The sequence below is a fragment of the Chrysemys picta genome, chromosome 1 (genome assembly GCF_011386835.1).
Source record: "Chrysemys picta bellii isolate R12L10 chromosome 1, ASM1138683v2, whole genome shotgun sequence".
Lineage (NCBI taxonomy): Eukaryota > Metazoa > Chordata > Testudines > Emydidae > Chrysemys > Chrysemys picta.
The window spans coordinates 225988441-226004428 of record NC_088791.1 but is presented as its reverse complement, the minus strand read 5'-3'; the positions used below and the strand labels follow the sequence as shown (position 1 = coordinate 226004428).

General features: G+C 44.2%; 1 protein-coding gene across 3 annotated transcripts in view; it reads left to right on the top strand.

Moving 5' to 3' along the window:
* The window catches only part of STS (steroid sulfatase), a 175420-nt gene extending 160550 nt beyond the window's left edge, over positions 1–14870 (top strand). The window contains exon 10 of one of the 3 annotated variants that reach the window (XM_065580728.1): positions 10828–14870. In XM_065580728.1, the coding sequence (XP_065436800.1) occupies positions 10828–11207 (380 nt within the window). In that variant the 3' untranslated portion in view covers positions 11208–14870. Of the gene's footprint in view, positions 1–6305; positions 7993–10827 lie in introns of those variants that run through there. The other 2 variants (XM_065580735.1, XM_065580736.1) reach the window with 2 other exon arrangements.
* The last annotated feature ends 1118 nt before the right edge of the window (positions 14871–15988 follow it).

The following is a 15988-nucleotide window of genomic DNA, read 5'->3' as shown; positions in this document are numbered from 1 at the left end:
CCACGAAAGTTTATGCTGATATAAATTTGTTAGTCTCTAAGGTGCCACAAGTACTCCTGTTCTTTTTTTGTAGGGGAGCAGTGTTATGCTGAGGTGTATATGGAGAGTTGTTGGGAAGCTGATACCATTGTGTGGGTGAAGGCCTAGTGGTGGTTTCAGGGAGAGCAGGTGCTACCTGAGGCTTTCATGCCTTTTCCAGTGGAGGTGTCACAAATGTGGGAATGTCTGGTAATATTTTTATGAGCTGTATGTATGACTCTATACAAATCCACTTTGTAGTGTGCCAGATCCCTACTGTGCCCAGGTGAGAGGGAGCTGATTTGCACCTGGGACAAGGTAGATAAGGGCTAGGTGTTTGGAGCACATGTGCTGTCTGGGTTGAGGCTGGATGCATTTGCAAGAGCTAGCTGGAACCAACCCATGTGAATGAAGGGCCCAAGAGAGCCAACGGAAGAGCCAACGACTGGGGCATTAACACTGGAATGACTGGGCAGGCTGGACATGGCATGGCTGAGTTTGGAGAAAAAAGGAATGAGGGGTGCCCAGACTGTGTTTTAAGTGTGCTTTTGAGAACACTCAGGGGACAGAGAGAGACACAGGATCTCTGACAGGGACACAGAGAGAGAGAGAGACAGAGAGAATAAAGATGGACTCAGAGCATTATGACATGGTGAAGCTATTGAGCTTCCAATATGGACAAGTCTTCAACTTGGCTTTTCCTTGCTGACCTAAGGACTTTCTCATGCTTTGTTCCAGTGAACTAATAAATAACACCTTGCTTTGAAAGGCTGTTCTGCCTCATTGTAAATGCTTACTGGGTTGCATTGCTCCCTAAGAAGTTAAAGTGTCCCCAGTGGTCTGAACTAAAGTGGACTCACTGTAGGAGCTCACGGTGGGAAACAGAGGTTCTTCTTCGAATAGATGCAGCCGTGTATTCCATGTGAGTGTATGTGCGCCCCATGCACCAGAGCTGGAGAACTTTGCTTAGCAATACCCGTAAGGATGGTGCTCATAACCCGCGGTCATAACTCCTCTTCTGGCCATATAAGGGTGGCACCATCCTGACCCACCTCAGTTCCTTCTCACCTCCCATAGCTAGAATTTTCACAATTTTGCTCTCAGTTTTCTGAGAACTTTTTCTTGTACATAGTAATAGCAGTACCTTAGCTTTAGTTTGTGTTAGTTTAGTGTTAGTAGAGTAGCTGGCTGCCCTGTGTGATGCCCTCACCAGGGTTCAAGCATTTTCTGTCATGTAGGGGGACCATCCCCAACAGCAACCACTTACACAAGGTGCTCGGTATTCAGGGGACAAGAGACTTGCAGTTGAAGCAGCACCTTTTGAAGCAGGCTAATGAGGCCCTGGTCTCATTGGCGGTTGCCTTCAGATCCAGCAACTGATGCCACTCCGCACATGGGCTCTGGCATCTCCCCCAAGAGGAAAAGGGATATTTCTCCTTCCTCTGGTGTGGCAAGATCCCATAAAATGAGACAGGACCATTCAAGGGCTAAGGAACACTCCTTTTCCTCTTCTAAGAGGAGTGCTGATCAACACCATAATCCCTCTGGCATGCAGGATGGAGCAGGTCCATTCAACTGCTCCCAATAGCATCCTGTGAGTAGTGAGGGCCCGTGCCATCAACTCCGGTTCCAGCCGTTTGATGTGCATTAAGTCCAGTACCGACAATGTCAGCACCCGCACTAACTGTCTCCATGCCGAAACGACCAGAATCAGAGACTTCCTGGACTATGACCGGGGGACTGGGTGGATCCCCGGGTGCTCGGTCAGTGCATGCGGCTCTCCACCCTTCAGACCCCCCTGCGCGTATTCCAGGAGGTGGGGGCAACCAAACCACCCGTCCCTTACCCCTGGCTCTCTGGACTTTTCCATCGGGCCCCTGCTCTGTGGTTCGCTGCTCCAGGCCAATGGGGGCTGTGGGAAGTGGTGCGGGCCGAGGGATGTGCTGGCCGCCCTTCCTGCAGCCCCCATTGGCCTGGAGCAGCGAACCATGGCCAGTGGGAACTGCAATCGGCCGAACCTGCGGATGCGGCAGGTAAACACGGCGCGGCCCACCAGGGGCTTTCCCTGAACAAGCGGCGGACCAGCTTTGAGAACCACTGATCTAGGCAATAACTCTACACACTCATGCTCCACACATTTCACTTCCTCACCCTCATGTCCTGCCCCGATACCAAGTGGTGGGACCTCTTACCACCTGCGGGGGCTGAGGGACCCTGGTGGGCCAGCCTGTTTTCCACCTTGGTCCCACAGCCTGCCGGGGCTAGCGGTTGGCAGCTCCTTTATGGAGCCATAAGCACGGGCATGTACCTGGCACGATTCGCCATCCCCGACGCCTGTCCATAATGCAGCATGAGGGAGACCCTGGCGCATGCGTATCTAGAATGTGCCAGGTTGCAGTCTCTTTTCTGGCTCCTCCAGAACCTCCTGTTGAGGTTCTGGCTGCACTTTTCCACACACGTTTTCATATATGCACACCCTGTCCATGGCCCAATGAAGTCACGAGACCTCCTCGTCAACCTCCTCCTAGAATTGCCCAAAGTAGCCATCTCAAACACCAGGAGAAGGATGCTGGACGGAGAAGTGCTCTGTGACTGTGGGGCCTATTTCTCTTCTTCCCTTGTCTAACGCCGTCCGGGCAGAGTTCCTCTGGGCAGCGTCTGCTGATTCCCTAGACAGCTTTAAGGAGCAGTGGGCACTGTCCAGGGTTCTCTGCTCGGTGCCCCCTCTGGATTCCTAGTTTTGAACCTATCACCTGCACTCCCAACTCTGTTATTCCTTAGTTGTCCCCCGTCATCAGTTGAGTCCCGGGTCCTCTGGCTCCTCCCATACGGCTTGGGGCAGGGGTCTTTAGACACAGGCAGGCTTGTGCCTGCCCACCTCCTGGAATTCAATAAGGGGTGTCTCCATGCCGATGGCATATCAGGCAGCATCAGACTTGGTTTGCCTCTCAATCATGGACTCTCCGTTCTTCGGTGCTATGTCTTCTACTGGCTCATTCTCCATTATGCGGGTGGCATCTTCCAGCTGTGTCATAAAGCCATCAGGTCATCGGCACTGCAGCTCGCACTACTTGGGCCACAAACTGTGGAGTCAAAGCCAGGCCTGGCACCAAAGTCCCCCTCAATGTTGATGCATCTTTCCGCATCCCATCATCGAGTTCAGTACCAGCATCAGTACTGATGTTTATCCAGGTACTGGATGGGAGTGTATCCTATTCGGTGCCATTGTTGCCGCTTCCCCACTTCTCTTCAGCAATGATGCCATCTCCTTATGGGGCTTTAGATGAGTCTGACTGGTTGTTTGCCCCATTGAGGATGGCTCCCGCATTGTCATCACACAACCTCCAGGATTCCTCAAGAACCAAGTTACGTAGTTGTCCTTGTTGGCTAGGCACCAGAGATCTCCCATGGATCACTACCAGAACTGAGATTGGCATCTGTCCTGCAGTTTGGACAGGGGCTCTTGGATCGGTGCCTACTGGTCACCAGTGCCTTATTTGTATGCCCAACCCATGTGAATGAAGGGCCCAAGAGAGCCAACGGAAGAGCCAACGAGACAGTTTGTTTACATTGACCATCCGCAGGCTTGGCCCCCCAGAACTCCCAGTGGCTGCGGTTCACTGTTCCTGGCCAATAAGAGCTGTGGGAAGCGGCACGGGCCGCAGGCACATGCTGGCTGCCCTTTCCTGCAGCTCCTATTGGCCAGGAACGGTGAACTGCAGCCACTGGGAGCTACAGACGGTCAATGTAAAGAAACTGTCTCACGGCTCACCAGCAGATTACCCTGATGGGCCACGTGCAGCCCACAGGCTGCAGGTTGCCAACCACTGACCTAAACAATCAAGTAGGTATAGGGTTAAATGAACATTAGACTTCCTCTCTGGACTTGCCCCTCAGTAACCAATTGTCCAGATATGAATTACCCTCCATGGAATCCCTGCAATGCTCCTCAGTCTCTGGGCTCCCGCTCCTCGAACAGCTCCCGAGCGAGATCACCAGTTGTGAAACTAACTCCCACTCCCATACTGTTTTAGCTGCAAGTGACAGCTTAGTCTGTCCCTCTGGGCCTACAGGGCTGTTCTGACCTGATCCTGTGGTGCAAGAACAGGATCTGTCATTGGCACAGCAAACTGCCTCCTCATTCTCTCCAGATGACTTTTTCTTGCCAGAATCTTCCTCTCCCTCAGTGCTTATTTCCACTTAGCAATCATCCTGAACCACAGGACGTTCCACAAATTTGTTATGGCTGGCCAGCACTACCAGAACATCATGCTCTTTCCACCTGACATCTGCTCCCCGGGTTTTCAGCAAAGGCATGATTGTGTTAACAGTATAACTCAGGAAGAGGGTAATTCATATCTGGACAATTGGTTACTGAGGGGCAAGTCCAGAGAGGAAGTCTAATGTTCATTTAACCCTATACCTACTTGATTGTCTAGGTCAGTGGTTGGCAACCTGCAGCCTGTGGGCTGCACGTGGCCCATCAGGGTAATCTGCTGGTGAGCCGTGAGACAGTTTCTTTACATTGACCGTCTGTAGCTCCCAGTGGCTGCAGTTCACCGTTCCTGGCCAATAGGAACTGCAGGAAAGGGCAGCCAGCATGTGCCTGCGGCCCGTGCCGCTTCCCACAGCTCTTATTGGCCAGGAACAGTGAACCGCAGCCACTGGGAGTTCTGGGGGGCCAAGCCTGCGGATGGTCAATGTAAACAAACTGTCTCGTGGCCCGCCAGCGGATTACCCTGACGAACCGCATACGGCCTGTCATAACTATAAAGGGAAGGGCAACAACCCTCCTGCGTACAATACTATAAAATCCCTCCTGGCCAGAGACTCCAAAATCCTTTTATCTGTAAAGGGTTAAGAAGCTCAGGTAACCTGGCTGACACCTGACCCAAAGGACCAATAAGGGGACAAGATACTTTCAAATCTTGGTGGGGGGAAGGCTTTTGTTTGTGTTCTTTGTTTTTGGTGGGAGTTCGCTCTTGGGACTAAGAGGGAGCAGACATCAATCCAGGCTCTCCAAATCTTTCTGAACAAATCTTTCTCATATTTCAAACAGCTGGGAAAACATTACCCCTGTGGCCGGTCCCTTACCTGGGATACACAATCACCTGGCGTATCACCTCAGCAGGAATTTCTCCTTGACTCATAAGTGGTCTCTGAAGCCCAGTATCCTGCAGACCATCTTTGCAGTTTGGGGCATCCTGATGATTGACCTGTTCACCACAAGAGAAAAAAACAAATGCCCACTGTTCTGCTCCCCAGGAGTTCTCAGTCTGGGTTCCTGGACTGATGCTTTCCACCTCAGCTCGGAATCGGTGCTCCTGTATGCATGTCCTCCAATTCCGATCATCCTGCAGGTTATTCTTAAACTGAAATTGGATTGTGCAAAACTCATTCCTATTGCTCTGGCGTGACCAAGGCAATGTTGGTTCTCCAACCCCCTCACATTGTCGGTTCGGCCTCCCATATCCCTTCCTCTTCATCTTGACAGCCAGGTTTTGCATAAAGCAGTAATCTCCTTGCACTTCAAGGGCTGGATGCTGAATGGCTAGATGATGAGGAACGATGTTTGGAAGCAGTCCCAGAGGTTTTGCTTAACAGTATGAAGCCTTCCACCAGGATGGCCTATTCAGACAGATGGAAGTGATTCTTGGCATGGTCGTTACCCCAAGGAATTCAACCAATGCTGACTTGTATCCAGGACACCTTGGAGTACTAGTTACACTTTCATTCTTCTGGTCTTGCACTTACTTTATTGAGAGTCCACCTGGTGGCTGTTTTGGCATTTCATCCTCCTATCCATGGGAAGACAGTGTTTTCAAACCCCATGGCAGTGAGGTTCTTGAAAGGAGTCACTTGTATCCACTCACCAGTTAAAAAGCCAGTTCCTTTGTGGAACTTTAATACTGTTTTAGTGGCTCTTATGGGGCCTTTGTTTGAGCCTCTGGCAACTTTTTTCTCCCTTCTGTGGCAGAAAACTGCCTTTCTTATGACAATAGCGTCTGCAAGGACAGTGTGTGAGTTGCAGGCTTTGATGGCAGAACCTCCTTACATGCAATTTTCCAGCGAAAAAGTAACCTGAGGCCACATCCTGTTTTTATCTTAGGTAGTTTCCGTGTTTCACTTGATCCAAGTTATGTATCTACCAGTATTCTTCCCTAAGCCACATTCGACCCCAGAGGAGCAGTGCCTTCACATATTGGGTGTCAGATGGTATCTAGCTTTTTATATGATTAGAACTAAACCTTTCCATTTCTTACCTCATCTTTTTGTTTTGTATGCAGATTGGATGAGTCTCAAGATAGATAACTTCCTATATCATGAGAGCATATGAAGTAGCCCAGGCTATGTCTACTCAAGAGATACAACTTCCTTCCACAAGAGCTCAGAAGACATCAATGGCATTTTGAAATGATGTTTCTATATTACACATGTCCAGGGTGGTCACTTGGTCCTTGTGCATACTTTTGCAAACCACTATGCCATTACTACTGCCTCCAGATCAGATGCAAACTTTGGGAAGGCAATCCTGCAGTCCTTCTTTAAATAGACTCCAAGCCCCACCTCCTGCGAGTACTGCTTGAGAGTAAATGGTAATCTATCTGTAACTGTTGTTCTTGGAGGTGTGATGCAGATGTGTATGCCATGGCCTGCCCTCTGTCCCCCTCCGTCTGTATCAGAGTGTGTACTCCTGAAATTCTTTACGGAGGAACTGAGGAGGGTGAGGCGGCACCTCTCTCATATGACCAGGGGAGGAGCTGCAGATGCAGGGTATGAGCGCCACCCCCATGGGTACTGCAAGGCAAAGTTCTTCAGCTCTGGAGCATGGTGTGAGCACACTCCCACATGGAATACATGTCTGTATCACATTTTGAGAAACCACAGTTACAGGTAAGTAACCGTTTTTTGCTGGCACCCGAAGAGTCTGGCATACTAAAGGGGATACTCCCAGGGGACTAGATTCCAGGGGACCTGGGTTACTCCCAGGGGACTTTGGGGTAAGGACCATCTTTTTGTTCTGTGTTTGTACAGCACCTTAGCACAATGCAATTCGGCTCCATGACTAGGGCTGCTGCAATACAAAATAATTAGTATTAATTAATAATAGTATAAGCCCTGTAAATCCATGCCAGGATGGATCTAGCATGCCTATCTGTGGAGGAATCCTGGTGCTACAGCCATAGCCTTATTCTTTATTCTAGTTGTTGATTCCATAGAGAAAAGGGTATGTAGTAATCCCTACATCAAATGAGACTTTACTAGCCAGATGTCTTTGTAGAACAAAGAGATTGTTAATTACTGGGAGATTAATTTGATCCTTGTGGCTAGCCCTCTGACAAAATGAGATTTTATACCAGCTGAGAGAGGCAGAAAGAGTACTCTTCCTTTTAATATCCAGCCTTATACAATTTATCAACTTTACAGATTACAAGTCTGACAGCTCTTTATGTCTACCAGCATATTATATTGGCTGTTCCACAGGCACAGGATCTGATATGTTTTACTTTTTTATAACGATCTGGAAATCAGTAGTTAGACTGCACTGATGTCTTTCAGCAATACAGCAATGTTCCAGAATCACACCAGAATGCCACTGCAATGAAATGAAACATCGTGAAACAATAGCAGACTTTGCTCAGCTCAGTGTTTTGCCCAACACACCTGCTACACTAAGAAGCAGTGTAGCTGTTAAATTAAAATTATTATGAAGTGTTTAGAAAAGTAAGACTAGCCAAAGCCAGAAAATTCAAATGTAATATAGTGTCTCATGTTCCATCCTTAACTTATGCAATTGCAAGACAGTGATTGCAAGCTGTGGCTGGGGTTTCAGTTTTAACACTGAATGCCCTTAATATTGCTTGTTTGTATTACAAACAGGGTGCTATTTACTTAGTTTCCACGTCTTTTCTTTTTTTGCAAACATATGTATTTACTTGAGCTACCCTAAATAAAGGCTTTTATTATTCAGGACACTCTACTTAATATTTGTATGGCTAAATCCTTGAACTGGCATCAGGCTATGGTGCCCAACAATGATGGAATTGGCTGCAGATTTCTTTTCAATGTCATTCTGCACAAATGCGCCATCAAAGACAGATGTGTGATCAGGCAGCATGACCTCCTCAAATTCCCCACATGAATATTTTTATTGAAATTCTTTCTCATTGCTATTTTGACAGCTATGTAAATTTTCATTTTTCTTGACCTCTGTTATCCAGCTGTATCTTTACGTCAAATGATTTGTAATACTATGGGCCAGAGTCTCAGCTAGGGTAAATCAGCATAACTCCATTGTGTGATCCTAAACAACCTACAATTCTCACATATCACTGATTAATAGAATCCTTAGCTTTTCTCTTCCTTATGCCTCCCCCAAGCCATCTTGCCAGTTAAACACCTAAAATCGCCTGAAGCAACACTTAGCACAGAACTATCTACCTTTCCCAGTATGCTTAAATAAGTACCACAGTAAATAGAGGCATATCCCTGCTCAGAGCAATGGTCTGTGCAAAGACACATATAGAAGAATTGTGATTTATTTAAATCTGAGAATATTTTAGGAAGCAAAGCCACCAGTGTGCCTTTCAGAATAATGCTAGAATCACAGAGAAAGGTGATTGCATCCATTTTGCAACAACTTGACAGCTCTGTAAGTCTGTGAATATCTGCAGTGGGAGTCAGGGAGTTATCTGAAGATTTTGAAGGTGCTGCTACTTATTGTCTGCACAAGCAAGTCAGTCTCAGGCTTGAAACATCCTCTCCCTTTGCTGAGTTCTAAGCAACATTCAGAGGTTCCCCCCTCCTTATATCCTTCACCCACCTGATCCTGATTATTGAGTGTTAGTGCCGTCTAAGTGAACTGGAAGCCTCCAGGCTCTGTCAGATTGTCACTGAATAAGTTCCTAAAGGTAATGTATCTTGTACTGTGAAGAATGATGTATGATAGGGGATGCTGGAAAGAATCTTAAGGTTACTTTCTTTTAAATCAGGCTGTATATTATACCTTCATTCTGTGGCTCTTTTTGCACTGGCACAGGTCTGTCTGAAAGACTAATCTTATCTTAAAAAGCCAAGTGTAATGTAGTTAGCACATTTAGAGTGATACACCAGTTATCTCTCCCCTCATCCTATTTCCTAATGATTTCCATTGGGGGGCTTAATGAACACCATATTATGTAGCCCTGCATATAAATCGTGACAGCCAGTTACTGGATTAACAAAGCTTGCTTTGAGCTCAATGAAGCTCTTTTTACTGAGATTAACTTTACCCTGAAATGTGGAAAATACCAAAAAAAAAAAAAAAAGAAAGAAAGAAAGTCTCCTTGACTGGCACTTAAAGGGTGAGCTGTTTAAAAAATTGTTTCAGTGATGCAATGTTGTGAAATAAAAGCTAGCAGTTTGTGTGTATTTTTTTCCAGCAAGAACAGGAGACGAGTTGTGACTCTCTGAGAGGCAATTTGTTCTCTGGTCTGTCGCTGGGGCAGTTCAGCTATGTGTTGCTAACTCTGGGCAGAATGAAAAGTTACAATCTTGTCTAGAGGCAAGTGGGTGAGGTAATATCTTCTATTGGACCAACTTCTGTTGGTGAGAGAGACAAACTTTCAAGCTTACACAGAGCTCTTCTTCAGGTTTTCTTCAGGACGGAAGAAGAGCTCTGTGTAAGCTTGAAAGCTTGTCTCTCAAATACCCTGGGACCAACATGGCTACAACAATACTGCAAACAATTGGGCTCTGTGCTATTTGAGCAAAGTATTAGCCTTTTCTTGGTAGACTTCTTTGCTGTTGAACATTCTGGGGTTGCCCAATAAATCTGCGCTTAAACCACATCTGCATCAGTTCACATTTGCTTTCTGTGAAACCAAAAAACCAAAACAAAAAAAAAATCAGACAATACTTTAAGAAAAGAAAAATTAAACTGTGTTACATCAGTGCATATCACTTCCTCCCTATACACAACAAAATGAGACATTTAGCAAGGCATTTAGAATTAAAGACATATTTGATTCTCATTTGCCAAGACAGTGGGTCACCTAAAGATGACATTGCCACATTTCCTAAACAATTGCAATTCAGTTTCATCAGACTTGCATCTGAAGAAGTGAGGTTCTTACCCACGAAAGCTTATGCTCCCAATACTTCTGTTAGTCTCAAAGGTGCCACAGGACCCTCTGTTGCTTTTTACAGTTTCATCTGTGTAATTATTAGTAGTACTATTGCAGTAGCTCCTAGAGACCTCAGTCAGGAAATGGGGGACTTATTGTGCAGGTCATTCTACATCCATCTAATAGAAAGTCCCTGCCTCAAACAGCTTGCAATCTATGTATGTGACTACAGACAACAGGTAGCTACAACAAGCAGATGGAGGGGCTCAAAGTAACAATGAGATGATTATAATTAGCATAATAAATGGTAGTCATGGAACATCAGCTGCCTGCCTATGGTCAGTATTTTGTTGGCATCATGGCAGAAGTGCATTGTAATGAGAGTTTTCAAGGTAATGCAATGACTTGTGGATATTTATGGTGCACTCTTGTGCAGACGGGTGGCATGAGATTAAGTGGAAAGGTGTTTTAAGATGTATATGATTCATTTTAATAAAGAATATGGAGTGACTGTAGTTGCTCCAAATAGGAGTGGAATATTGCAAGAAACTTTTTTGTGCTATTTCTGTATTTTGTGGTTTCTGTACACTAATACTGTACATGTAAAGGTTGAGATTAATGATTAATTTTATGTGGTTTGATTTTGATTTTCACAAGGGGTTTTTATACTCTAATCATCAGCTGTTGTTTCTTTAAATTGCAGGTGAATCTATTTGGAAAGCTTTTTTCTTCACTCCAAACTTTGATCCAGAAGGCTCCAACGGTTGCTATAATTCCCACGTGTGCTATTGCTTTGGAAGACTTGTCACACACCATAACCCACCGCTACTCTTTGATCTCTCCAGAGACCCCGGAGAGAAGAATCCACTAACACCAGAGACTGAACATCGTTTCTATGAAATCCTTGATGTCATTCAACAAGCAGTAAACAACCATACAAAATCATTGCACATAGTTGCCAACCAGTTATCATGGGGGAATATCCTTTGGAAGCCCTGGCTTCAGTTATGTTGCTCATCCGTCTTTCTGTCTTGTTACTGTGACCATGAGTCAGAAGAAAAACTAAGCTTGCCTACCGCATGACACCTCTGAAACACACACACACATGCTTTTTGGATAACATATCTGCAATTTTACCTACAATAATTGGAACAAGTGTTATTGGTCGGTTGTTTTGCTTGAACCACTACAATACCCAACCTTTACAATCCCACTGGGGCTCCTAGGACTCTAACATAGGTGTATAGTATCTGCTGGAATCCCAAATCCTACTACATAGGGTAAACCATCTTTTAAATACACCATTGCCAAATATTTTGGGGGGAGGGAAAACCAATCTTGGACCCTCCATATCAGAGGAAAGAGTATGTTCTGGAGCAGTGCAATCCTTTCTACCCTTGGCATAATCCTTTTTCATGCAATGTTTGTATGAAGCAGGAGTGCCTGCCATATTCGCAGATGGTCATGCTGTAGTCACGCTATGGAGAGTACTATTTCTTAAGACCTCTGACTCCAGCTGTGTTCACAAGCTTTGAAGGTATGTAACTACAGCTTCCAGCTGCAACTGTCATACATCGCTCCTGCCCCCATTGGTAACTATCATCTACTGTTACGAGAGTATTGCAGCAAGGGAAAAATATAAAAAAGATACCACCGTGATGAGGACCACAGAACTACCTAGATAGATGGACAAACAGACTCAGAAACGGACAGATAAAGAGAGGATTTGTAGCCACATTCATGACGGGCAATCAATGCTGCTATAAAACAAAAAATAGATGACTGACTGTACAAAACAACTTATGGATGACTACACAGTAACAGCTGCCCATATTTAATGGGACTAACAGATGATGTCACTTGCATTCCCCAGTTTCTGGGAGGGCAGATGGGCATACTGAGCTGCTGACAGGCAGGAAGGCAGAAAAGCAGGAAAAGGAGTGTGTCATATGAAGCCTTTTACAGCCACTAATCATGTGGAGAGGTCCAACTTGGCCCAGTCAACTGGATCCATCCTACTTCGCCAACAAGGTCCATAATAACAAACATCCCAAAACAAGGTCCAAACACTGAATGGCCAATTCTGCCCAATTCATATGTCCAAACTCCAAACACAGGCCATGCTATGAGGGTCTTTTCTCTCAGTGGCTACTGTGCAAACCAGCTGTTTCACTGATGGCAGAGAACTACATTTTTTAAAAAAAAGTCTTGCTTCAAATGTTTGAAATTATTACTTTGAAAACCCCCTGCAAGGTCTGCTATTTTCTGAGAAGTCTATACAAAGTAGCTCAGATTTACCCAAGGCTGAATGTATATACTCTGTATTCTTAATAAGGCCTGGGGAAATCTTTAGCTCTTATGGGCTAATTTCAGTACCAGAGTTTACTCTGTATCTTGTTCACTCACATTTTCTTTTCATTCTGCAGCAAAGCAAATTATTATTATTTTTGGCAGATATTAAGAAAACATATCAACAATATAAACTAAAATTATGTGATGCCTAATAATATGAGACTTTCACCTTGTCACAGAAACATAGTGAATTCCTGTCCATCCAACAACATAATGCATTAAGGCAGGCATCCGCAACCTTCGGCACGCAGCCCATCAGGGTAATCCGCTGATGGGCCGCAAGAAATTTTGTTTACATTGACCGTCCACAGGCACGGCCTCCCACAGCTCCCAATGGCCGCGTTTCACCGTTCCAGGGATGTGCTGGCTGCCGCTTCCCGCAGCTCCCATTGGCTGGGAATGGCGAACTGCAGCCACTGGGAACTGCGGGGAGCCGTGCCTGCGGACAGTCAACATAAACAAAATGTCTCGTGGCCCACCAGTGGACTACCCTGATGGGCCGTGTGCCAAAGGTTGCCCACCCCTGCATTAAGGCAAGGGTTCTCAAACTAAGGGTTGCGAGCTGTCAGTTCCTGGGTGGTTGGGTTCCGGCTATCAATCCCATGCCTGGCTGATAGCCGAAGCCCATGCATGCACCCAGCTCCGCAGACAGCACCACCATCAGCAGCAACACAGAATTAAGGGTGGCAATGGGGCACTAAGTCTTCTGTGAAAAGTTTCTTCACATCCCCCAGCACTAAACAGTAACCATTTAAAAAAATAACTTTTCTGCTTATAACAGTAATTTGATAAAAATGTGTTTTAGTCTTAATTTAAAAGAGGTGAGAAAAGGCAGATTCATTTTAAACAATAGGGTCATAAATTTAGCATTTAAAATGTGTTTTCAATTTCTAATTAGGGGTCACACTCAGAGACTTGCTGTGTGAAAGGGGTCACCAGCACAAAAAGTGTGAGAGTCACTGCATTAAGGGGTGTTTGATGGTATTAGTAAGGCCCTAACACAATATGATCTTTGCTGATTTAACACTCAAAAACTGCATTTAGCTAATATTAAAGTTGTGATGCCGTTTTTTTGAGCTGCCTCTCACGGTAATATATGTTTTGATTTAGAGTCTAGCCCTCAGCCTATTATAACCTAGTGTTTTATTTGCCTTTTTTATGAAACTCATGCAATGAAGCTCAAGGTTTCACAGATTAATCCATGGCATCCATACATTTTTCCTGGTAAGTATGGTGTCATATTTCCCATATTCCCTATTTTGGATGATTCATTGCAGATTTATCATTGTACATTTTTCTAAATGTTATGCCATTCATGCCATCTGTAGGTTGACAATAACATAGCAAGATCTTGTGTATTGTGACAAGTCAGGTCAAATAACTCCCGGATAACCCATATGGGCTATTTATATTACAGCTGAAAAGCCATGAGATGGCCATTCAGCTTGGTTTCCTGTCTGTTTTATTAAATCACAGCAAATACACGATAAATTTAGCAACAAAGAAATCTGTTTATGCTTGTTGTACTGCAAGTACTTTTCTGTTGTCATCTATGTGAACTTTTCAAGCATGAATGTATGCAACATTATACGTTCTCATACATTTCTTGCTTACTATACAGTGATGTATTCGGCTGAGCTATTTTACATTGTTGAACCCATCTTTGTCCTCACAATTCCCTAGTTGTGACCTCAATAAGGCTCTCAGTGGATACTCTTAAGAACATCCATATCGTCTTCCTTTCCTCTGGCAGCGGCCAGCTTGCTAGCTTTTTTTCCTGCATGATGCTGGTGCGACTGTTATTTCTTTGATGCAGATAGCAGTATCTGTTCTCTGATTCAAAAGAGGGAATTACCAAGAGAGGTAATTCCTCCACCCACCTCTTTGATCTCTTTCCCCAACTGAATTAGGCCTGTCCAATACCCCCTTTTTCTTTGGAATCATCCAGGAAATCATCTGATTTCCATGCCTAGGAGCTTTACACACCTCAAATTCTTCCTCGCCCCTTTCCATTTCAGTCTCCATATCTATTCCAATCACCACAGTAAAAAGAAATCTTTTTGAATAGATGCAGTTTTCTGAGCTCTACAACTCTAATCCTCTACTTTATTAGTTAATGTCTAACAAGAATGCTTGAGTTACCTGTATATTATAACATCAAAGATGTTTAAAAAAGCATGGACAGTTGAAGTTATTTCTTGTTTGTGCCATATTTCATATTTACAAAAATATGTTGTAACACAACATTTAATTTTTTGACACTGAAAATAAAACCTGCCATCTAATTTTATAATTGTTACTTCCATACAATTGTATTAAGTATAACACTATATTTTTCAGCAGTTATGCTGGATGCTGTTTTGTTCAGTGCTTAATAAAATAATCCCCCCACATTACAAATGTATTGTACCTTTCGGCGACATATCGGATCCTGATCATTAAAACAGTCTTGTATGTATGCAGAATAAAAAGTGAAGCACAATGTACCATCTTGTATAGTATCAGAGGGGTAGCCGTGTTAGTCTGAATCTGTAAAAAGCAACAGAGGGTCCTGTGGCACCTTTGAGACTAACAGAAGTATTGGGAGCATAAGCTTTCGTGGGTAAGAACCTCACTTCTTCAGATGTTTTGCATCTGAAGAAGTGAGGTTCTTACCCACGAAAGCTTATGCTCCCAATTCATCTTGTATAGTAGCATCATGCACTAATAAGGCAAAGTTTGTTTTTCACAATGGTTTGATGGTGGCTCATGCATAAATTCTATTATTTATTAATGAGAAATGTGCGAGAAAAGATTGCTCCTGCACTGCTTTGAGATTGTCTCTTCCACCCCAATCGTTTAATATCCTAGCTGTACAAATGTGTTAACATGGTACAGGGTAGCAGCCTAGGTCAATTTAAATGTGTGCTTGGCTTCAGAGGAAAGATAGTGCACTAACTAGTAGACCATCTAACTACCCCTGGACTTCAAATTTGTGAGTAGTATCATTACTTAAAGTTTAGCATGTGTGAGATCAGGGTCCAAAAGAGAGAGATGGCTAAAAAAGAGAGGAACTGGGAGACTCAGAGAAAAGTATTAATTAAATTTTTTAAGTACATTTAATCTTAGTCTCTTCTTCTTTTCATGGGCAAGGGGGAGCCAGTGGAGAGATTTGAATAATAGTTCCAAAGTTGAACATAGTAGCACAGGGAAAGAGAAATTAGGAGGTAAAATGCACATTGATGAAATTATGCATATTTAATTATGATTGAAAGTGCACAGACATGTTGGACCTCTGCATAATTAAACAAAGGTGACAATTTGAATATAAATCTCTTCAGCCTTGCAATAGTTTCAAAAGGAACCTTCCAGCACATTCATTTACACTGTAAACTAAAGCCCTGCATGTCGGAATACAATAACATTAGTTATCCAAAGAAAAGGACTTGCAATGAAAATTTGGTTTTGCATTCAGAATTTTGATATTTTATTCGTTCCAGATTAACTAAATGTAAGGCAATTAAACATTTTCC